General features: G+C 55.2%; 1 protein-coding gene across 1 annotated transcript; it reads left to right on the top strand.

The window, feature by feature from the left end:
- Window positions 1–6,293: 6,293 nt before the first annotated feature.
- Window positions 6,294–23,854, top strand: LOC148816664 (carotenoid-cleaving dioxygenase, mitochondrial-like). The gene is made up of 12 exons (XM_088940174.1): window positions 6,294–6,486; window positions 8,394–8,601; window positions 9,646–9,857; window positions 10,599–10,714; window positions 12,861–12,963; window positions 14,786–14,914; window positions 15,992–16,152; window positions 18,995–19,162; window positions 19,471–19,608; window positions 20,085–20,267; window positions 20,618–20,728; window positions 22,561–23,854. The coding sequence occupies exons 1-12, from the start codon at window positions 6,468–6,470 to the stop codon at window positions 22,696–22,698; spliced, it is 1,686 nt and encodes a 561-aa protein (XP_088796300.1). The 5' UTR covers window positions 6,294–6,467; the 3' UTR covers window positions 22,699–23,854.
- The last annotated feature ends 388 nt before the right edge of the window (window positions 23,855–24,242 follow it).

Genomic DNA, 24,242 nt, shown 5'->3' with positions numbered 1-24,242 from the left:
AGGGTTACTTGGACCAGTGCTGGGAGAGCCCTGAGTTAAAGTCTTTGCCCTGTGAGTGCTGGGATTGCTGGGTTCCCGTTTCTCCTCTGGCGGTGCTCACCTGACCACAGCAGGAAGTGCGATTCTGCCCCCCGGCCTCCTGTGTTTCTGTGCTTGGCATTGGGCGAGGTCGCCAGAGCTGAGCCCTGCCTCCTCGTGTCTGGGCTCCCACCTCGGACGTCTCGATCGGATAATGCGCTGGGGAAATCGGTTCTTTACGCTTTCCTCCTGCAAACAGCCGGGACGAATGCTGCACTGGCTGGTATGTGGTTTTCTAACCAGATAATGTTCGTGACTTCTGGGGGCCCCTGCTGTTGAGACCGGCTTGGATACAGTCAGTGGCTGCATTTCACTTTCCCACTCTGGGCTGATAGAAATGTTGGAAACAGGAAGGAAAACAGCTTGAGCAGCTGGACTGCGTGAAAGAAGCAGTGAGGTTATTTAGTTCATTAACCAGGGATATGAATAGCGTCTGGACCCTTAGACTCTCTGAGGGTGGTTGTTTTATAAATAGACTGTTTATTATCACATTGACGGGCACACCAGTACGCCTAGTTTATAAATCTAAATAATAAATAATTAATAAATAGTTTATAATATAAATAATAAATAATTTGATGATCTCCCTACAGGATCTGAAAGTCCAAGGTGAAGTAGCAGCTTGGCCCCTGCTGAAGCTGTGCTGAGTCACTGCATGAGAGACGTTGTGCTGAGTCACCATGTGAGTCTGTGTCAGCCTGAGCTGTGATGAGTGTTTTAATGAGCACAGTCACATTGTGCAAAAGTGGCTTTTGCGTTGCGAAAAGTGCAGAATCTGGTGACGCAGACCCCTCTGACACAAAACCTCTCCGTTTCTGTCAGCAGATTGTGTATCTGAGCAGAGGCTTGTGAAAACAGTACTGAGACTCGTCCTTTTGTGCTCTGCTCCTCTTGAGGCTCCTGGAGGCTCCTGTGTGGAGACTCCTTGAAACTGGGGCAGGTGGTGTGCAGCCTTCCTCCACCTGTGACCTTCCTCAGTAACGCTGAGGAACACTTTGCAGAGTAAGATCTGGGTGCTCCCAAACTGTAGACAAATGTCCTGCTCCATTGTGACTGACGCAGATGGGCAAAGTGCCCAGTCTGAAAGTTTGCCACGGGGAGAGGTGGGAGACAGCGGGAGGTAGCGGGAGACAGCGGGAGACAGCAGGAGAGAGCGGGAGAGAGCGGGAGACAGCGGGAGACAGTGGGAGAGAGCAGGAGAGAGTGGGAGTAAGTGGGAGGAAGTGGGAGACAGTGGGAGATAGCGGGAGACAGCGGGAGAGAGTGGGAGGTAGTGGGAGGGAGTGGGAGACAGCGGGAGACAGCGGGGGACAGCGGGAGACAGCGGGGGACAGCGGGAGAGAGTGGGAGGCAGCGGGAGAGAGCGGGAGAGAGTGGGAGGAAGTGGGAGACAGTGGGAGATAGCAGGAGGCAGTGGGAGACAGGAGGAGACATGTGGTATATGTGTGTATTTGTGTGTATGTGTCTCTGTATATGTGGTATCAGTGGTATATGTGTGTATTTGTGTGTACCTATGTACATCAGGGGTGTATCCGGTGTGTATATGTGTGTATCTGTGTGTGTCTCTGTATATGTGGTATCAGTGGTATATGTGTGTATTTGTGTGTACCTATGTACATCAGGGGTGTATCCGGTGTGTATATGTGTGTATCTGTGTGTGTCTCTGTATATGTGGTATCAGTGGTATATGTGTGTATTTGTGTGTACCTATGTACATCAGGGGTGTATCCGGTGTGTATATGTGTGTATCTGTGTGTGTCTCTGTATATGTGGTATCAGTGGTATATGTGTGTATTTGTGTGTACCTGTGTATATCAGGGGTGTTTCCGGTGTGTATATGTGGTCTCTGTGGTATATGTGTGTATTGGTGTGTGTCTCTGTATATGTGGTATCAGTGGTATATGTGGTATATGTGTGTACCTGTATATATCAGGGGTGTATCTGTGGTATCTGTGTGTATATATCTGGTATGTATCTGTGGTATCTGGTGTGTATATCTGGTGTGTGTATCTGAGCTCAGGAATGAAGCCCACACAAAGAGCCTCCAGGGCAGGATCAGATTTTCTTTCTCTAAACGCCAACTGGCCGATGCCCCCTCACGCCGAGAGGAGACTTTTATTTTGACATCTATTCCATAAGCCGCACGTGAGGCTGGGATCAGACACATACTGTATGAGTCCCAGCCGCTGCGCCACTGTAACGCTCCCCATCCATCGGACGAGTCTCGCTGCTCCAGAGCGCCGCGCACGCAGACCACGCCATGTCTCTCTTCTCGGCAGTACTGCAGGGTGCCCCAGGTAAGCTGGGCTTCACGGCAGGGCCCTGTGTGTTGTGTGTCTGGCAGACGTGAGCTCGTTCCTCCTGACAGGTGGCAGACGTCACAGAGATGCAGCTCGAGCCGCTGACTGGTCTCTGCATTATTCGTATCCAGCTGGTGCACCTCTAGGGGCTGAGATGCGTTTGGCACTTTCGGGGAGACACTGATCAGTCTGGGGGGGGCACAGCTCTTGCTGCTGGACACCCCAGCGTGGGGAGAGTAGGGCCAGATGCTTCGCAAGATCTGACAAACAGCTCGTGGGTCTTATCCATCCATCCGATTACTAAATGCTTCCCCAGTTCAGGGTTGCAGGGGAGTCTGTCTGGACAGATCGCCAGTCCGTCACCAGCCGCACAAACACACACACTCACACACACCAGGGCTGATTGTTCCCAGAAGCCAGTTAACCTACCTGTATGTCTTCGGACTGTGGGAAGAAGCCCACACAAACACGAGGAGAACATGCAAACTCCACACAGACAGCACCCCAGGTCTGGAACTGAACCCAGGGCCCCAGCAGTGCCAGGCAGACACTAAGCCACCTCACAGCTCTTGTGTTTGTTGGCAAGCCACATGCTAGGGACAGCAGTGACTTTGTACCGCTCTTTAGGATCCATTGAGTATAAAGTGAAGCCAATTGCTAACACAAACTGTTTGACCGGTTATGTTGTCCAAATAAAGCTGTGCAGTTCTCTTGCACAGTTCTCTCCATTGCTGTGCTGGGTCGTTCCCCGAGATGATTCCTTTATGTGCTTTTTATATGTTTTATCGGGGACCTTGCCAAACGTGCTGCACGCATGCCGAGATCGGAGTGAGTGTGTGAGTTATTCAGCGTTGTGTCCTCCCCACTAAAGAGATTCAGTTCCTTTATCCACCCCCCCCCACAGTGATCACAGCTCCAGCTTCATGGGCTGTCTGAGAAACCCGGGTGCGGAAGAAAGTGAGATCTTTCATGATTGTTCTGTGTGCCTGACTTTGGGGTTAAGCCCTCAGATTCCCCCCCCACTGCAGCCAGCAGCCATGCCACCCTGCAGCTCCCAGCTGGCAGCCCCCCCCTGGAGCTCAGCAGGTGTGAGCCTGGCCAGTACCTGGATGGGAGACTGCTGGGAAAGCCGAGGCTGCTGCTGGAAGAGGTGTTAGTGGGACCAGTAGGGGGCGCTCACCCTGCAGTCAGTGTGGGTCCTAATGCCCCAGTATAGTGACGGGGACACTGTACTGTAAAAAGGTGCCGTCCTTCGGATGAGATGCAAAACCGAGGTCCTGACTCTCTGTGGTCATTAAAAATCCCAGGGCGTTTCTTGAAAAGAGTAGGGGTGTTACCCCAGTGTCCTGGCCAAATTTCCCATTGGCCCTTACCAATCATGGCCTCCTAATAACCCCCATCTCTGAACTGGCTTCATCACTCTGATTGTAGCTTTGAGTGGAGTGTCCAGAAAATATAACACTATATAAGTGTGAGCAATTATTATTATTAACTGTTACAGGTACTACTCTTACAGATACAAAGACCCATTGCTAGATTGAGATATGCTGCTAGACACGAGATATCGTGATAGCATACTTGTAGAATTTATTTAGGGATTTCATCATTCCAGAGCTGCAAAATAAAGGAGTGGCTTTTTTCAGTGCCTTGGCTGAGGTAGTTCAAGCTTTCCGTAAATACCCCCGACTTTCTTCCAGGGAACCCCAATGGCCTGGGCTCTGAAAAGGGCTCCAGGCACCCCTAGAGCTGTGTCTGATTTATTTTCTCACATCCTCTGGAAGTCAAAAGCCTGGTGTTCTGAATACCGAATATCTGTGAAGGAGAATGGAGGGCTGTCGAACCTGTGTTCGACATGTGACATCTGTCGAGCCCCAGATTTCCTGCTTGGCCTGTCCTGCATGTGTTTCCTCAGTCGTTGTGGCTCAATGGCACCCTGGCGCTGTGCTAATACAGGGGGACCATAGTTTAGTTTTCAAAAAAGAGAATGGGGGAGCCGGTGGGGGATAATCGACACTCGACACATGCCCTCAAAGTAATGCGTCTTTATTACTTTTTCTCATCAAAAAAAATAAAAACTCTAGTTTTTATTAAACTTCTTAGTAAACCTTTAAACAGTTGCAGGGCTGCTATTTCTCCCCCATAATGGCAAACAAGGAAAAAACAAAACAAAAAATCTAGCCCTATTTTAAACATCAAGTTGTTGTTTTTTTTTCCCCTTTTAACACAACACGAGTCTTGACGTCTGAGGAAAAAAAAATGAAGACATTGTAGCTTTGGTGGCGAAAATGATACATTTTCACAAAACATTTTTGGAAATATAACGAAACAAGTTACACATTGTTATTTCTCATGGCCATGAAAACAGCTACACGCGCAAAAACCCCTTTCAAGCTGCGCTGCGTGCGAGTTCAAAACGTCTACCGGTAACGCGTGGACCAAACGGAAATATGGCTGCTTGTTTACACAGTCTGAGTAACGAGCAAAAACACGGTTTCTGTTTGTGACAATTTTAAGAATTTTCTAAAGCCCGGTCGGACCGATGTTTTAGGTCTCAAAAAGAGGACGTCTGGTCACCCTGGCTAATCTTCCCTCTTCACCCCACGGCTCCAGAACTTTCTCTCCTCTCCCCCGATCTGCTGCGCCTAACATTTTACCAACCAGCCTAGTGTTTTCTGCTGGTTAACTCTCAGTCTGGAAAACGAGTACAAATCATTCAGAACTTTCAGAAAAGCCAATCTTTTACCGCTAGTTCCTGCACACATGAAGCGGCGGTGCTTCACTGAGACGGCGGGTGTCGAACCCTGAACCTGCTGCATGCGGTGTTGCACTAAGGAAGGATTAAGGGAGGCGGGTGAGATGGCTCATTCTTACTTCCATTATCGATAGCCTGGATATCTAAACAAGCAGAACATTGATAAATCCACACGTCCAAGTGTCCTTGACTTTCTTGAGGTGTGGTTTCTTAAGACTGGTTCAGAAATCGGCCTCCCCCAACACTACCGAAGAATAAATTTCATAATGCGGAACAGGATTTTCAAATTGGGTGTTTAAATGGGAAACTTAAGAAAGCTTGCAAAAGAGAGAGAGCATCCGTTCAGCCCACGGCTTAGTCATTAGTAGCTAATTGGTCCCAGAAGCTCATCCAGCTGCTGCTTGAAAGAAACCAGGGTGTCAGTTTTGGTCAACACTCCCACCACTCTTTGTGTAAAGAAGTGCCTCTGGTTCTTGGTTGTAAACTTTACTTCCATACGGTTTTCACTTGTGTCCTGCAGCTTCCGTTTCACAGACAAATGAAACAAACCCCCTACGGGCATTCCTCTGTTCCAAGCAGACTTTACAGCACTCAGGGCCCTGGAATACTGTCTGTGTGGAGTCTGCATGTTCCCCGTGGGTTTTCTCCAGGTGCCCCGGTTTCCTCCCGCAGTCGGAAAACACTGTTTTTTTTTTACAAAATAAACTTCCCCCCCCCCCACAATGTATACCAATCTTACAACAAGTACAACTCTGACATAACATAGATCTCCGGTAAATTCTAGAAGTTCTTCAGCAGGTGATTGTCCCTTCTCAGTCGGTTCACTTTCCTGAGTGGCTGTTGGCGCTGGGTTTGCACAATACGAGACTCCCTCCGTGCTTCCCCACTTGGCTGTAGACCACGTCTCCTTTGCCAGCCCTGGCTCTGAACCTGCGGTCGTCCCGTACAGGAGCCACGGTCCTTTCCTGCGCTCCTCCGCCGTCGAGAAACCCCACTTGGCCTCAGACAACGGGAAATGAAAGCAGAAACTAGAAGCTTTATTTTTTTTTATCCTTTTTTGAAAACCCTAACCCGTCCATCTCGTAACCGCAGTGGCCATGTCGCGTCCAAATTCGTGGGGTCGCCGGAGCCGATCAACAGGCGCGGGGCAGGACCCGCCTTCCACTTACAGTACAGTAACAAGAAGATAACAAGACATGTGAGCCAGGGTGGGATTTTCCTGAGGTCCTCCCCCCCGGGATCACCCTGAAGGAGCTCTATAAAATCAGTCCCCGTCTTGCTGGCTTCCAGGACAGCCGGCTGAAACCCCAGTGTCCGAACTCGACGCGCCCGAGAGCATGTTAAAACTAGGGAGAAGTAAGTGCGGGGTGTTTTTTATTTCTGATTTCTGCTGAGATCAGCACAAAGGAAGATCGCTGAAGTCACTTCGTTCTTGGATGCAGTCGAAAATGGAAAGATCTGCATTTAAAAGCCTCGGCTTCAGACCTTAACGATCAAATACGTGAAGCGCGAGCAATCGGATCTCGTGTAGATCTCGGTTCTCGGAGGGACTCTGGATGACAAACTCGATAGCACCGTGACTAAAGATTCTGTTTCTTAGTTATTTAAGAGGGCTCAGCATTTTGCATCAGCGTGCAGCAGTTTGTCCTAAGACACAGCTTTTGTGCACAAGTCTGTTTGAGAATAAGTTGTCATTTTAAAGTCAAATGCATTGAACCTGCGCCACTAGGTGTAGTTTCTATATAAAGTGCATTGCTTGTGTGTCTCAGAATGAAGCATAGTTGTCAAGTGAAGTGCATAAGAACCGTCTTGAGCTTCCTGGTCTGAAAGCAGGGATATCTCTGTTCTGAATTGCTCCATAACTGTGAAACAGTCCAAAGTGCTGTTAAGGTTAATGACAAGCTGTGCGTTTCCTGGTTTAGCAGTAAACAGAAAGAGCTGTAAAGCAATGAGTACCTGAAAAGATCATCTCAGTTAGACCACACCCGTCAGGTTAAATGACTTTTCTTAAAGGTTCAGCTTGCCTGTGATCGTTCTAAATGTGTCAGGGTGTTGGAGTGTATGTCTGGGACACGGCTGTTTTTTTCGCATGGTGCCAGCACGTCTCACTCCCAGCATGCTGAGGGCAGGGTCTCTGATGGCCTGGTGCCAGCACACCTGGCACTCCCAGCATGCTGAGGGCAGGGTCTCTGATCACATGGTGCCAGCACGCCTCACTCCCAGCATGCTGAGGGCAGGGTCTCTGATCACATGGTGCCAGCACGCCTCACTCCCAGCATGCTGAGGGCAGGGTCTCTGATCACATGGTGCCAGCACACCTCACTCCCAGCATGCTGAGGGCAGGGTCTCTGATCAAATGGTGCCAGCACACCTCAAACTCCCAGCATGCTGAGGGCAGGGTCTCTGATCACATGGTGCCAGCACACCTCACTCCCAGCATGCTGAGGGCAGGGTCTCTGATCAAATGGTGCCAGCACACCTCAAACTCCCAGCATGCTGAGGGCAGGGTCTCTGATCACATGGTGCCAGCACACCTCACTCCCAGCATGCTGAGGGCAGGGTCTCTGATGGCCTGGTGCCAGCACACCTCACTCCCAGCATGCTGAGGGCAGGGTCTCTGATGGCCTGGTGCCAGCACGCCTCACTCCCAGCATGCTGAGGGCAGGGTCTCTGATGGCCTGGTGCCAGCACGCCTCACTCCCAGCATGCTGAGGGCAGGGTCTCTGATGGCCTGGTGCCAGCACACCTGGCACTCCCAGCATGCTGAGGGCAGGGTCTCTGATCACATGGTGCCAGCACGCCTCACTCCCAGCATGCTGAGGGCAGGGTCTCTGATCACATGGTGCCAGCACACCTCACTCCCAGCATGCTGAGGGCAGGGTCTCTGATCAAATGGTGCCAGCACACCTCAAACTCCCAGCATGCTGAGGGCAGGGTCTCTGATCACATGGTGCCAGCACACCTCACTCCCAGCATGCTGAGGGCAGGGTCTCTGATCAAATGGTGCCAGCACACCTCAAACTCCCAGCATGCTGAGGGCAGGGTCTCTGATCACATGGTGCCAGCACACCTCACTCCCAGCATGCTGAGGGCAGGGTCTCTGATGGCCTGGTGCCAGCACACCTCACTCCCAGCATGCTGAGGGCAGGGTCTCTGATGGCCTGGTGCCAGCACGCCTCACTCCCAGCATGCTGAGGGCAGGGTCTCTGATGGCCTGGTGCCAGCACAGCTCGCTCACCTGAGCCCCTCCCCTCTCTCCGCAGGTCTCAGCAGGCTCTGGCCTGCCCCCCCCCGGCAGGAGGCCCGGTGCTTCAGCTCGGTGCGCGGCCTGGAGTACATCGCGCCGCTGGTGCGTACGGTGGAGGAGATGCCGGAGCCCATCGGCGCGCGAGTGCAGGGCCAGATCCCGGCCTGGGTCCGCGGCAACTTCCTCCGCAACGGGCCGGGCAAGTTCGAGTTCGGCAACCACGAGTGAGTGGGGCGGGCGAGCCGGCTGGGACAGGGCAGGGCGTACACTACTGACTGGGGTGTGCCGTTCGCTGCTGGGACAGAGGAACAGGTACTGAATGGTTCATTCTGTGCTGAAAGGTCAGGAAAGACAACGTTTCAGCTGTGGGACCATCTTCAGGTGTGCGGGAAACTGTTCCTTTCCTTAACTTCCAGCAGGGAATAAACCTTTCCCTGTTCCTTCACAGCCCACGCCTGCTGACGCAGCTCCCTGCTTGAACATCCACGGGGTCAGGCTGCCTGTTCTTCACAGAGTCTGACTGGGAGACGCATTGCCACAGGGTTAGGGTGCATGTCACTGGGTTGGCTTTTTACCAGGGCACCCACCCTCACTGCCTCCTGGAATAATTAATGATAATTACACTTATATAGCGCTTTTCTGGACACCCCACTCAAAGCTCTTTACAGGTCATGGGGATCCCCTCCACCCCCACCAGTGTGCAGCCCCACCTGGATGATGCTCCAGTCCTCTCCCCACACACCAGCTCTCAGTGGGGAGGAGAGCAGAGTGATGAAGCCAGTTCAGAGATGGGGATTATTAGGAGGCCATGACTGGGAAAGGCCAGGGGGAATTTTGGCCAGGACACTGCGGTAACACCCCTACTCTTTTCAAGAAACACCCTGGGATTTTTAATGACCACAGAGAGTCAGGACCCCGGTTTTACGTCTCATCCGAAAGGACGGCGCCTTTTTACAGTGTAGTGTCCCCGTTACTATACTGGGGCATTAGGACCCACACAGACCGCAGGGTGAGCGCCCCCTACTGGCCCCACTAACACCTCTTCCAGCAGCAACCTCAGCTTTCCCAGGAGTCTCCCATCCAGGTACTGGCCAGGCTCACACCTGCTGAGCTCCAGGGGGGCTGCCAGCTGGGAGCTGCAGGGTGATATGGCTGCTGGCCTTATCGGCTGGGAATGGAGATCCAGGGAAGACAGAGCCTGTGAGGGGGGCGTGTGACAGACGGACGGGGAGGTGGCTCTGCTGTACAGGTGCTTCGTTCTTCCCCAGGTACAACCACTGGTTTGACGGGATGGCGCTGATGCACCAGTTTAAGATCGAGGGCGGCACGGCGACGTACAGGAGCAGGTTCCTGCGCAGCGACTCGTACTGCGCCAACAGCGAGCACAACCGCATCGTGGTGTCCGAGTTCGGGACCCTGGCCATGCCTGACCCCTGCAAGAGCATCTTCCAGCGCTTCCTGTCCCGTTTCGAAATGCCAGGTGAGCAGCCGGCCTCCGTGGTCGGGCAGTGACGCTGGACACTGGCATCACAGCGACTTAAACGTAGTCGGGGGGTTGGCGAGTCTTCTGGGCGCTGGCAGCAGGTGAGACAGAGTTGATAAGATAAGATCACTTTATTCGCCATATACAATTTCTTGTATTAGGAATTTATCTTTTCGCAGACCCCAGCTCGCTCTCCATGAGACACACAGACAGGGAGAGAAGCCTGGGGTCAGAGCGCAGGGTCAGCCATTTATACGGCGCCCCTGGAGCAGTTGGGGTTCAGGGCCTTGCTCAGGGGCCCAACAGAGTAGGATTCCTCTGCCGGCCGCGGGATTCGAACCGGCAACCTCCCAGCCACAGGCGCAGATCCTGAGCCACAGAGACACCGCTCCGCCCCGTAAAATGACCTGCTTTTCTAGTGGGACTCGGCTTGTGCCTGCGCACTGAGCTTAGCTGTGCTTTGCAGGCCTGCAGCGTGATCTGTCAAACCCCAGCGTTGCTCCTCCTGAGAACCTGGGAGCTTTTCTTCTGAAGCCCGGGTGTGCTGGCCCGGAGCCAGCCTCGCAGGAAAGCACGTGTGCCGAGCGCATGTCGTTCCAGAAGGGGCCGCGGAGGCAGAATTTCAGGTTCTGCCTGTAGGCCCTGCCCCGCGGAGATGGGGGGGGGGAGGGAGGGGGGTAAAAAGGGGGTGACGATGGCGCTGCCCTGCCTGCCACCCTCTCTCTGGTCCGCCCTCAGCGCCCACGGACAACGCCAGCGTGAACTTCGTCCGGTACAAGGGCGATTACTACGTCAGCACCGAGACCAACTTCATGCGCAGGGTGGATCCAGAGAGCTTGGAGACGAAGGAGAAGGTAATAATAATAATAATAATAATTAATAATTGCTTACACTTATATAGCGCTTTTCTGGACACTCCACTCAAGGCGCTTTACAGGTCATGGGGATCCCCTCCACCCCCACCAGTGTGCAGCCCCACCTGGATGATGCTCCAGTCCTCTCCCCACACACCAGCTCTCAGTGGGGAGGAGAGCAGAGTGATGAAGCCAGTTCAGAGATGGGGATTATTAGGAGGCCATGATTGGTAAAGGCCAGGGGGAAATTTGGCCAGGACGCAGGGGTTACACCCCTACTCTTTTCGAGAAACGCCCTGGGATTTTTAATGACCACAGAGAGTCAGGACCTCTGTTTTACGTCTCGTCCAAAGGACGGTACTGACCCGACTCGGCCCCCCTGCCGTACAGGAAGAGCGAGGTGCAGCAGGTGGGCACAGGCTGACCTGCTCATGCCCAGCAACCAGCTGGCTTTGCTGTTACAGCCGCCTGGCTTAGTTATCCAAACAGTGTTTTCCATCACGTCACTCTGCTTTTATCATGGCATCCCACACTGCACCACCTGCAATCGCTCCTTTCCGCCAGGATATATCCAGTTCAGTTCAATTTATTTTTATATAGCGCCTTTCACAACAAGGTTGCCCCAAGGCGCTTAACAAAGCTGTGTGACAGTACAGGACGTTACAATCCAGAAAGCGAAAAAGCCAGGAGACCACGGAGGAGAGGAGCCAAAAACCCCTCTGTAAGGAGAAAAGAAACCTCTGGGGGTCCAAGGTCCTCTGGCTGCCCAACCCCTCTGGGATATACTGTCCAATGGAAACGTTTTGGCCATCAGGAGTATCTTTTAATGAATGAATTCTTTTTGAAACTTTGACCCGATCATCTGCAGAGCACTTTCACATCCAGATCGCTTGAGGAAAGATGAAGGTCAGTTCACTGAGAGCTGCGTCCGCCAGAAACCCAAGTCCTTTCTCTCTGTAAGACCGCGACTGGGAACGGTGACACCTCAGGCGCGTTATTGTGTCACGACTATAGTCCCCCCTCCTTAAGGGTGCTCCAGCCCTTTCACTAAGACTTTATTCTCTGCACCTGTTCCCTATTCCCAGCCCACCTTAAAAGCCAGGCGCTGACGCTCATCCGGGCTCTGCATCTGATTTCCATATCGTGCGAGTCCGGGACCTGGAAGCGCCTGGTCCCGTTAAGGTTTTAACCTCTGTTCCCGTTCCTGTTCCCCGTCCGCCGGTTCCGACCCGGCCTTCGTGGTTTTTAATTCCTTCCTCTGATGGATCTCCTGGTTTTGGACTTACCTTCATGTTTTGGATACTCTATGGATTACTCTTTGGGATTGTTCGCCTCGGCCACGCCACGCCTCCCCCTTGCACCAGCGCACCTTGGACACGCCCCCTTGTCTTCAGCCCCGTTTTCCTGCATGACGTTTTCCCCAGTGTTTCCCCACTCCGTCGGACTGTGTCGTCCGCATAGGGTCCGGAAAGAACTGTTCGTTACAGAATGCAGAGCCAACACCTGGACCCCGCGGACGGCACCCTGGCAGCCTGGATTCCATCAGTTTTTTTTTTTCTCCCCTTTTTTTTTCTTAGGGCTTCGGAGCCGCCCTGAAAAGGAGGGGCGTACTGTCACGACTATAGTCCCCCCTCCTTAAGGGTGCTCCAGCCCTTTCACTAAGACTTTATTCTCTGCACCTGTTCCCTATTCCCAGCCCACCTTAAAAGCCAGGCGCTGACGCTCATCCGGGCTCTGCATCTGATTTCCATATCGTGCGAGTCCGGGACCTGGAAGCTCCTGGTCCCGTTAAGGTTTTAACCTCTGTTCCCGTTCCTGTTCCCCGTCCGCCGGTTCCGACCCGGCCTTCGTGGTTTTTATCTTGTTCTGATGGATCTCCTGGTTTTGGACTTACCCTTGCGTTTTGGATTATCCCTAAGGACTACTCTCTCGGATTGTTCGCCTCGGCCACACCTTCCCCGTGCACCAGCGCACCTTGGACACGCCCCCCTGTCTTCAGCCCCGTATTCCTGCATGACGTTTCCCTAGTGTTCCCCCACTTCTTCAGATTGTGTCGTCCGCATAGGGTCCGGAAAGAACTGTTCGTTACATATTGCACCTGTCGGGGGTCAAGGTGGAGTCTGACAGCTTGTGTGTGTGTGTCCAGGTGGACTGGAGCAAGTTCATCGCTGTCAATGGGGCCACAGCCCACCCCCACTACGACCCTGATGGCACAGCCTACAACATGGGCAACTCCTACAGCAAGCAAGGTGAGTCACAGCCGGCGTCGTACTGTGTCTTGATAATTTAACTGAGGGGCTTTATGTTAAAAGCATGCCCTTGTTGAGAGCACTGTGTTCAGTTTTGGTCATGTTGCTAAAAAAAAGAGGTATTGCCGTTCTGGCAACAGTCTGGTTCCTGGGACCAAACGGATGCATTACTCTTCTCTGCTCTAGGGTTTAAGAACTGAAGGGCTGTACTTTTGAACAGAACTCCCGCAGAACACAGTCCACCCCACTGCTTCAAAATCCTAGTAGGCAGTGTCCTGCACAAACCACATACTGTACACGTGCACAGTTATGCTTAATAATAGCCTGCCAATAGTAATAAACATTCATAACGTGAAGTGACCTTGGAGGAAACGTTTAATTTACATTCATTTTCCTGTGGATTGGAATTGAAGCCCTAGCAATTCTCTTGATGGTAAACAGCCGGTTCAGGACAGTTAATAGAGTGATAATGCATTATGTTTCCAATATTCAATTGATGGAGTTCATTTTGTTTTGGGGTTAGGTTTATTTTTATCTAGGTAATCATTTCCAAAGTTTTATAGTTTGCTTCCTCGACAGCGGTGCGCTCCAGTGACCGCGCTGGCTTGTGATAATAAGGCCCCCTTTAACGCAGTGCCACAGATGGTTAAGCCGCACCCTGATACATATGAAAGATTTGCGTCCTTGACCTGATGATAGCAGGGGTGGGCTCAGACATGGGATTGCTGGACATCTCTCTAAGCGGCGAGGCCATTTAGCCACGCAAGGAACGCCAACCAAGGAGACCAAACCGTAGCTGGCACTAAAATTGCATTCTTTTCGGAGTTAAGTAGCAGATTTGCGATGTAATCCTCACTGCACCCTCTGCCAGAACAATGCAACTCTTTTATTAAGGTGTCAGGACAGAAGGGCGCAGTGAGGAATGCCCGAGGAATGCTGGTTGCAGAACGTGGGGGTCAGGACACATAATCTGTTTCTGATACCAGCGGTATGCCGCTGTCTGTCGCGCCACTGAGGCCGTGTGAGCAGGGCAGGTTGACGTCGGTTGCCGGATCTCGGCCTCTGGGAAGTTATGGGGCCCACGGAACCGATGAGGCTTTTCTGCCAGTGAGGGGGGCAAGTAGCGACTCTGGCAAGACTCGCACACTGTCCTCAGTCCCTCTTAAAGCTTCCGGCGGCGAGCACGAGCTAGATGAGGGACAGTAGAGTGTGTGGAAACCGCAAAGCCAAAGACGGGACAGGTGAAGCGTGATACAGACTGCGAACCCCAGACACAGCTTGGGAGCGCCTGGGGCTCGTGGAGGTGTTATCGGATCATCCCATTGGAACAGCACGCTGTCTGACGGGGTCCAGCCTGGGGGGAGAAAGCCACCGCTCGGCACAGCGGGATCCGGATCCCTGTTTTCGGGGTCCGGTCTGGAGGAGCTCAGGGAGCTCAAGGCCACAACAAAAGGAGAGCTCAACCCGTCCCGGAAAACGCGGCCTTAACGCCCTCTCCACACACCCCTCCGGGACTGTCGCTGGAAGGTTCTCCCCTTGCGGGGGTCTGCTCGTGCTCAGTGTGTCTGAAGGGTCCTCACAGCTGCGGCTTGTTTCTCATCAGCCAGGGCAGCTGTGGTTGCCACGGCAATGCATCCCGGGCTCCGCCTCCACACTGGACACGCCCCCTCCCCCCCCCCCCCCCCGCCCCGTGCCACACCCATTGTTTCACGCAATTAGAGACTTGGGGGTTTTTTTCTTGATAAAACCTAAAGGGCCGCAGATGTTTGCTCAGGGCCCACACGGTCGGAAACCTTCTCCAGCTGCCCGTGCGTCGTTGCAGGTTCCTTCTACAACATCATCCAGGTGCCCGCGCTGAAGGGCGGGCAGGACGAGGCCCTGGAGGGGGCGCGGGTGCTGTGCTCCATTCCCGCCGCGGACAAGGCGAGGCCCTCCTACTACCACAGCTTCGGTGAGCGGAGAGCAGGGCGGGGCGCTGAGCAGGGGAGCGGGGAGCAGGGGGGGGCACTGAGCAGGGGCCAGGGAGCAGGGGGGGGCACTGAGCGGAGAGCAGGGCGGGGCGCTGAGCAGGGGGGCGGGGAGCAGGGGGGGGCACTGAGCGGAGAGCAGGGCAGGGCGCAGGGCGGGGCACTGACGGGGCGCAGGGCGGGGCACTGACGGGGCGCAGGTTGGGGAGCGGGGCGGGGCACAGGTTGGGGCGCTGAGCGGGGAGCGGGGCAGGGCGCAGGTTGGGGTGCTGACGGGGCGCAGGTTGGGGCACTGACGGGGTGCAGGTTGGGGCGCTGAGCGGGGAGCAGGGCAGGGCGCAGGTTGGGGTGCTGACGGGGCGCAGGGCGGGGCGCAGGTTGAGGAGCGGGGCGGGGCGCAGGTTGGGGTGCTGACGGGGTGCAAGTTGGGGTGCTGAGCAGGGAGCAGGGCGGGGCGCAGGTTGGGGTGCTGACGGGGCGCAGGGCGGGGTGCTGACGGGGCGCAGGTTGGGGCGCTGACGGGGTGCAGGTTGGGGTGCTGAGCAGGGAGCGGGGCGGGGCGCAGGTTGGGGCGCTGACGGGGCGCAGGTTGGGGCGCTGAGCGGGGAGCGGGGCGGGGTGCAGGTTGGGGCACTGATGGGGCGCAAATTGGGGCGCTGAGCGGGGCGCAGGGTGGGGCGCAGGTTGGGGAGCGGGGCGGGGTGCAGGTTGGGGCGCTGACGGGGTGCAGGTTGGGGCGCTGACGGGGCGCAGGTTGGGGTGCTGAGCAGGGAGCGGGGCGGGGCGCAGGTTGGGGCGCTGACGGGGCGCAGGTTGGGGTGCTGAGCAGGGAGCGGGGCGGGGTGCAGGTTGGGGCGCTGACGGGGTGCAGGTTGGGGCGCTGACGGGGTGCAGGTTGGGGTGCTGAGCGGGGAGCAGGGCGGGGCGCAGGTTGGGGCGCTGACGGGGCGCAGGTTGGGGTGCTGAGCGGGGAGCAGGGCGGGGCACAGGTTGGGGCGCTGACGGGGCGCAGGGCGGGGCGCAGGTTGGGGCGCTGACGGGGCCGGCCCTTGTCGTTCCAGCCATGTCGGAGAACTACGTCGTGTTCATCGAGCAGCCCATCAGGCTGGACCTGCTGGCGATCATGACGAGCAGGGTCCGAGGCAGGGTGCTGAGCAAGGGCATCCTCTGGGAGCCCGACCGGGACACGGTGTTCCACGTGTGCAACAAACGCACTGGCGAGGTGAGGGGGGCCGGGCCGGGGATGTCCTCAGGGCAGGACCGTGCAGCTCCTGTCCTGCCACTGAACAGTAATGATAATTGTTTATATAGCGCCTTTCTGGACCCTCCACTCAGAGCTCTTTACAGGTCATGGGGATCCCCTCCACCCCCACCAGTGTGCAGCCCCACCTGGATGATGCTCCAGTCCTCTCCCCACACACCAGCTCTCAGTGGGGAGGAGAGCAGAGTGATGAAGCCAGTTCAGAGATGGGGATTATTAGGAGGCCATGACTGGGAAAGGCCAGGGGGGAATTTGGCCAGGACACCGGGGTAGCACCCCTACTTTTTTTTTGAGAAACACCCTGGGATTTTTAATGACCACAGAGAGTTAAGACCTCTGTTTTATGTCCCATCTGAAGGACGGCGCCTTTTTACAGTGTAGTGTCCCCGTCACTATACTGGGACATTAGGACCCACACAGACCGCAGGGTGAGCGCCCCCTGCTGGCCCCACTAACACCTCTTCCAGCAGCAGCCTCAGCTTTCCCAGGAGTCTCCCACCCAGGTACTGGCCAGGCTCACACTGCTGAGCTCCAGTGGGGCTGCCAGCTGGGGGCTGCAGGGTGATGTAGCTGCTAAGGAAGCAAGGGCTGGTTTGTTTTGCACAGGAGCTAAACGCGGTTCCTGTTGTCCCTGAAAAGTAGATTCAGCACAGAGCCGGGACTCCCACTCAAACGCAACACAGAGTATCTAGCTAACTCATGCCCAGTGAAGTGGGCAGTAATACCTCCTGGAGAATGCCGAACTGCTCTCTTGACTTTCTCGTCTCAGTAATTCCTCTTGTGTACAGCGCAGGGAGTGTCACATTTTGCCCGCTGACAGCACTTGCTGAGTGAGTGAGGCGGAAGGAGAGTTCAGACAGCTGCTATAAATAGCGTGAAAAGGCGTAGCCAGAGGCGTGGGGGAGGATGGGGGAAAAAAGGGCCAAGCGCTGTGCTGTCATCGACCCTCGGATGAGAGAACGAGATTTCGGAAGCGAATTTTCCAAGCTGGTGTTGCAAATGCTGTCCGGGTTCCGAGATATCGAGGACTGTGACGCCTCCGTTTTGGGAACGCCTTGCTTTGGATCAAAAACCAGCTCGACTGGGCTGTTTGGGTGAAAGATCTCCTGTCTTTCAGCTTGTTCTTGATGACGACAACACAGACACTTAGGAAAAAATGATGCGATGCCCATGATTCAATTCAATTTATTTTTATATAGCGCCTTTCGCGACAAGGTTGCTCCTGATGGTTTGGTTGGCATCGCTGCTGACTGGCAGCTCGCGCGGAGTAGCGGATGGATATTCCGTGCTCTTCCCTGGAAGGAGACCAGTGGGAGAGCTCTAATTCCCAGTGGGGATCAACCCGGAGTTAGCAGAGCTGTTGACGTGGACGCGCGGGTGGCGTCGGTCTTGTGGCGGGGAGCTAACGGTGACAGGAGAGTCACGTGACCAGGCCAGCGCTGTGATGCGTGGTCAGGCGGCTCTGCCAGTGCGACTGGAGCCCGGCGCCCGGCGTGGAGAGGGGCAGCGGGTGGCTTTTATTGTGGCGGGGGGTTACTGGAGCGTGCCGCTCTCTCGGCCTGACCCTCCCGGCCGGCCCCCAGCCGGATAAAGGAATCGTGCCCGTGACGAGAGAGGATCTGACAGGCCTGGGGGGGCTGAGCTGGCCTGCTTCTGTGTTTGCGCTGTCGACGGGGGAGGCTGGAATCGTGGCTCACGGGGAAGATGGGTAGGACCCTTCAGAGCCCGGAATGCGTACGACGGATCGGGGGGGGGGGGGGGGGGTTGGCCCGGCTGGAGGAGCAGCTGCTCAACTAACACGCCCAGGAAGGGCTCCCCCCTGCAGGAGAGCAGTGAAAAAGGATCAGAGTCCCGGCTCACAGGGGTGAAGCGAGGAGCGCCCCCTTTGTTTATAGGTCAAGGCACTATACAGCAGCGTGAGAGGAAGAAAACGACTCCCTCTCTTTTTCTTTCCCTCTCTTTATCGCCAGGTAGCAGAAAGGACAATTCAAGAGGCCTCCCTGTTTCCATGCTGCCCTCCCTTGTCCTGCAGCTGCGTAACTTTCCAGTCTTGCCTGACTCTTGTCAACAACTTGTTTCTTCGAGTGATTTGTAGCTTCCTGCCCTCGAGGCGTTATTTGTGTCAGAATCACAGCGACGTGTTGTTAACAAAAGAAGCGTTTTCAAGGCAGACGGCGTTGCGCAGAGGAACGAGTACAGGTTTATTCCCTGCTGAAAGGAGAGGAAAAGAAACACAGTGTTTTGGCCGCGGAGGCTTCTGCAGGTGTGGCCCGCAGGCCCGAAGAATAATAACATCACTTTATTAACCCTTTACAATTTCTTGCATTAGGAATGATCTTTTCGCAGACCCCAGCTTGCTCTCCATGAGACACACAGACAGGGAGAGAGCCTGGGATCAGAGCACAGGGTCTGCCATTGTACAGCACCCCTGGAGCAGTTGGGGTTAAGGGCCTTGCACAGGGGCCCACTGCAGTAGGATTCCTCTGCCAGCTGCGGGATTTGAACTGGCAACCTCCCAGCCGCAGGCCCGAGGCTCCACAGCCGAAATGTTACGTTTCTTTTCTTCTCTTTTCAGCATGGAATAAACCTATACTTGTTCCTTTGCAGCCTACGCATGCTGACGCAGCCCCCTACTCGAACTTTTTACAGATGCCAAGACATTGCGGACTGCGATCGGTGCCTGGGGTCACTGCGGAACGTCCGGGCAGAGATGACAAAGTGCTCTGAGTCCCCTGACGCTGGGATGATCGTGGCGTCGTGTAAAGGGAGCGGGGCGCTAACTCTCCTCTCCTCTGCCCCCCAGCTGAGCGCCGTGCGGTACCACGCCAGGGCCCTGTCCATGTTCCACCAGATCAACGCCTACGAGCAGGACGGCTTCATCGTCCTGGACCTGTGCGTCTCGGACGACGGCGGCACCATCGGGGACTTCCTGATCCAGCACATGCGCAAGTCCGGAGAGGCGCTGGATGAGGTGAGGGCTGGGCTGGGCGAGACGAGGAAGGCGTGAAGGGGGGGGGGTCCCCCCTGCGGTGCCCACATTGCACCTCGCTGCTAACCTCAGGACTTGCGTGTGACTTTGTGTCCTCTTTACTTCTCCAAAGCCGTCGGGTACCGGGGTTGTAGGGAATCTTGTCTGGCGGGCGAGTCGCCGTTTCGATTTCACCCAGACCCCCAGATGGGCTGGGAGCCGGTCCGTGCCACCTGGAGCTCTGACGGCGTGTCCCCTTCCGGGGCTGTCCTGACCTGCTGCGTTCCCCCTCCTCTCTCCCGGGGGGGCAGGTGTACAACGCCGTGAGCCGACCCTTCCCCCGTCGCTTCGTCCTGCCGCTCGCCGTCGCGGCCGACGCGCCCGCCGGCCACGACCTCAACACCCTGCCGGACTCCCGCGCCACGGCCGTGAAGCTCTCCGACGGCAAGGTACCCCGAGAGGGCTGGGGGGTGGCGGGACAGGGCTTGATTTCTTCAGGTCCACGGAGAAGGCTTCCATAATCGCCTGATCCGGCCCACAGCGTGTCCTCTCGGTCCCGGCAGGACAGCCTGTCTGTCTCCCACGCTGGACGAGAACATTGCTTACCAGCAGAGGGCGTGCGTGGGCGTCATCAGGGTTGACTGCTGGGGCTCAGAGGGGCTTTCTGAGGCACAGGCAGAGACAGATGATAATCAGGGTTTGAGGGTCAGTCGGATCCGCCACGCTCCAGGGGGTGTGGAAGAGGGAGGGGCTTCGGATTGGGTGGGCGTGGCTGTCGAGGGCGGGGGTGGAGCTTGGCAGCCAGACCCCGTTTTCACGGTGCTGATTTTATTCATGGGAGAGGGGGTGCGAGGGCGAGTCGAGGGCGCGGAGGGGAAGGGGTGGGGTTAATGGAGCGCCGCCGGCTGCCCTGTGTGCGCCCCAGATCTTCTGCACCCCAGAGGACCTCCACGGCACGGATCTGCTGGACTACGGAGGCCTGGAGTTTCCGCAGATCAACTACGCCCGCTACAACACCAGGAAGTACCGCTACTTCTACGGCTGCGGCTTCAGGCACCTGCTGGGCGACTCCCTGCTGAAGTTGGACATCCAGACAAAACACCTGAAGGTCAGTTGGCGCAACTCCGCCAGCTCCGATACACCCTTAGAAAGCTTTATTTTGATTGCCCAGGGGCGTCCTTTTACTGCCATTTCATAAAGCAGTGCGCCTGGACAGTGGATTGCTGTGGACTGAATACAGGCCTTTCTGCAGCTGAGCTTGTTTAAACCATTTTGAGCTTCAGGTGAGAGTGCGGTTGTGGCCCTTCTTGTGTATCGGGCCTTTGTGTGTAAGCGGTACGGCACAGGGCTCCGCCGGCAGTCCTGAGTGCCCTGTGTGAGAGAACCCAGCCGCAGGGTGTTGAGGGGCCGCAGGGCCCCTCACACCCCGCCTGTGACCACCGTCTTGTGAGTCCGCAGGTGTGGAAAGAGCCTGGCTTCTTCCCCTCCGAGCCCGTCTTCGTCCCGGCCCCGGATGGCACCGAGGAGGACGACGGAGTGGTTTTGTCCGCGGTGATCACCCCCAGGCAGGTGAGGAGGAGCGGCCTGTGAAGCCTGTCACCCAGGGTGGCTCGCTGTGTCCGGGCGCGATGTGGCTGGGCGGAGGGGCCGGAGCCCTCTGCGCCACGCGCCGGGGTGGGACATCTGCTCGAGTCCCGGGGCGACGCACGGTCCCCCACTCCAGATCACGGCTCCTGGGGCTTCGGATCCAGCGCTCGGCCCTGGGTTCGAGCCAGCCGCCTGCTCGTGCTTCAGCTCTGATTTGGCCAGACGGGACTTTGCGTTAACTCCTCTGAAGATCCTGAAGGTGCTGAATGAGCAGAATGTGCTTGTGGACGATCAGAGACGGGCCTGTGTTACCATTCACACGGTGCGCAACGCACTGTGCTCAGGGTAGGAATTTAAGGCCAAAGAGGCACAAAGAAAGCAGATAGGTGTTCAGCGTTTGCTTGTGAGTATTCAGTTTTTTAAGTGTTATATATATAGATTAATGATCAGTCATTATTTATGTACTCAGTGCACTTTTCCAGTGCACTGTGGCTTTCCATAATTTCATTTTTTGATCGCGCTTGTCATGGCCAAACAGAAGGATGGTTCCTGCTGTTTGAGCTCTGAGGGTTAGGGCGAAGTTATGTTTCAGTGGAGCCGTTCAGGAAAGTGGCCCGGCAGCGTTTCCAAGTACAGAATGAAGGCTTTCTCTGTTCTCGGTTCAGCTGCGAAATAGCCTGGCTGTGTATTATGTGGGTTACACAGTCACGAAGCTGGAAAACCACGTTTTAAAGCCTGTTGAAGTGTGAAACTGCGATTTCCAAGCTTATCCGCCGCGTTTGTGTTGTGGCCTGTGAGCTGTGGTGTTCCTGCCCAGGGAAAGCGAGAGGATTCTCAGTGGGAGCTCCTCAGCTGGTTGAAAACCTACGAGTCGAGGTGCACAGCTAGTCGAGGGGGGGGAAGCCCTCCTCTTGGCTGCCTGTGTCCTCTGTTCACTGCCCTGCTCTGCCCATTGTCAGGTGAGGAGCCTGTGCTCTGATTCTCACCTTAATGAAGCAGCTCAGGTCTGGCTCAGTTCTGGCACTGGTCTGACTGGGGTCTGGCTGTGGTAATAATAATCGCTTACACTTCTAGAGCTCTTTTCTGGACACTCCACCCAAAGCTCTTTACAGGTCATGGGGATCCCCTCCACCCCCACCAGTGTGCAGCCCCCACCTGGATGATGCGACGGCAGCCATAGTGCTGTCGTGGGGAGAAGAACAGGGTAATGAAGCCAATTCATAGATGGGGATTTTTAGGAGGCCATGATTGGAAATTTGCCAGGACGCCGGCGTTACACCCCTACTCTTTTAGAGAAACGCCTTGGGATTTTTAATGATCAAGGAGAGTCGAAGCCAAAAGATTTCACATCTCATCCGTAGGACGGCACCTTTTTACAGTGTAGTGTCCCCGTCACTATACTGGGGCATTAGGACCCACACAGACCGCAGGGTGAGCGCCCCCTACTGGCCCCACTAACACCTCTTCCAGCAGCAACCTCAGCTTTCCCAGGAGTCTCCCATCCAGGTACTGACCAGGCTCACACTGCTGAGCTCCAGTGGGGCTGCCAGCTGGGAGCTGCAGGGTGGTCTGGCTCGGGTCTGGATCTGGTCGGGCTTGGGTGTGGCTCTGGTGTGGCTCTGGTCTGTTTTTTTGTCTGGCTCAGGTCTGGCTCAGGTCTGGTTTGGGTCTAATTGAGGTCTGGCTCGGGTCTGGCTCGGGATCAGATCTGGCTCGGGTCTGGATCAAATCTGGCTCGGGTCTGGTTCAGAACTGGCTCGGGTCTGGCTCAGGTCTGGTTTGGGCCTATCTCAGGTCTGGTTCTGCTCTTCCAGGAAAAGGGCACCTTCCTGCTGGTGCTGGATGCCAGGACCTTCACCGAGCTGGGCCGCGCGGAGGTGCCTGTGGACATGCCCTACGGCTTCCACGGGGTCTTCGACGCCAGCGAGGCGACGCCAACCGACCAACACTGACCTCGCCGACCTCGAGAACCCCCCCACCAGCCCCTGCAGCGGGACCCAGGGTATCCAGCAGGTGGGCAGAGAGACCAGCCTGGTTCAGATCGACCCGATACCCCCCCACCAGCTGGCTACAGCACTGCCCAGCTGTTGAACAGTTCTGACCTAGACCCTCTTTCTCCTCTAAAGTATAACAAACCACACCCCTGAGCCTTCAGAACAGTCGTCAGTGCGTTTTACAGCCATTACTCGTCAATGCCATACAGTATGTGAAGCCTGCTGGCCTTTGGTCTCTACTCTGCCGGTAAGTTGAAACCGCAGACCTGCTCGGGGTCTCAGAAGGGCAGTTACACACGAGGAGAGGCCATTCAGCCCGTTTGGTTGCTAGTCGTTAAGTATTGATCCAAGGATCTCGCCCGCCCGTTTCTTAACAGAGACCGCGTGGCTGGGCAGCTTGTTCCACACCCCCACATCTCTTTGGGTATGTACATCTGCACGTTTCCCCTTGTGCCCTCTGGTTCATGCCTGGCTGTTGACCCTGACTCAGGCTGGTGGTTTAGTAAGGCAAGCAGGCCCTCAGGCCTTTAACCCCTTCACGGCGAGGGCCCTGCCCGTCCTCCAAAGTGCCTCCCGTCAGGTGCAGCCCGTGCCCGCACGAGCCTGGCGAGCTCAGGTAGAAATCGCCAACCCGTTTCTTTTGCTGGTGGGGCCAAACTCTCTTTTTTCTTTAGTGGCCTGGCAAATAACCTCTGCATTCGCGACATAAAGTGAAACTCTTTATACAACTGAAAATCGCCCTTAAATTCCTGCCTTGCTTGGCTGTGATTAAAAGACCTGAGACGCCTGAGGGGTGAGGTGTTGACCGTTTTTTGCTGTCGGAAGCAGGCTGGGTGGGTTAGCTCAATTTCACTGTGGTGGTCAGGCCCATGCAGCTGGTACTGGCTTGGTCTGTCCTGCTGCTTGGCTGTTACAGAGGTGCCTGTTCACTGTCACTGTGATTTTTCTACTGCATATGAATGAGGATAACAGTTTCTGAAAAAAAAACCTCACGTAACCTTGTGTACTTTTTAACAAAAAAACTTTTTAGCAACGTTATACTGTTTTACTTCTTTTAAAACGACTTTTAACTTTTACTGTGTTAACTTCTTTTAATAAATCATGACATTAAAGGTCAGCTGTGTTGCTGCTTGTATAATGTGTGTCTTGTGTGTGTGTGTGTGTGTGTGTGTATTCCTAGATTTCTGAGGAAGAAATCTGGGAAGATATCCTCTCGGATCTGTTAACTCCTAAGATAATTGTCAGCACTATTTGTTCTAGGTCAGCTTTCACTGCCTCTGGGGTTTTGTTTAGTGGGCTATGTAGCAGTACTGTCTAAGTGTGCACTTACAGTGTGTATCTGCTGTGTTGGTCTGATGTGTGTGTGTGTGTATCTGGCATGTGGCCGGTGCAGTCTGTACCTACATGTGCCCAGGAAAACACAGATAAGAAACGCTGACCGGTGTCTTTACTGGTGAAGGCTGAACGCTCTCTCTATCCTCGTAAACACCTCTGTTTTCTGT

This window comes from Atractosteus spatula, chromosome 22 (genome assembly GCF_055471065.1).
Source record: "Atractosteus spatula isolate fAtrSpa1 chromosome 22, fAtrSpa1.hap1, whole genome shotgun sequence".
Classification (NCBI taxonomy): domain Eukaryota; kingdom Metazoa; phylum Chordata; class Actinopteri; order Semionotiformes; family Lepisosteidae; genus Atractosteus; species Atractosteus spatula.
This window is presented reverse-complemented; position numbering and strand designations above follow the sequence as displayed.

What these genes read in the sequence shown, in the direction of transcription:
- LOC148816664 (XM_088940174.1), top strand. An exon ending in TTCGAGTTCGGCAACCACGA is followed by an intron (nt 8,602 to 9,645) that starts GTGAGTGGGGCG and finishes GTTCTTCCCCAG; the next exon opens with GTACAACCACTGGTTTGACG. An exon ending in GCAACAAACGCACTGGCGAG is followed by an intron (nt 16,153 to 18,994) that starts GTGAGGGGGGCC and finishes TCTGCCCCCCAG; the next exon opens with CTGAGCGCCGTGCGGTACCA.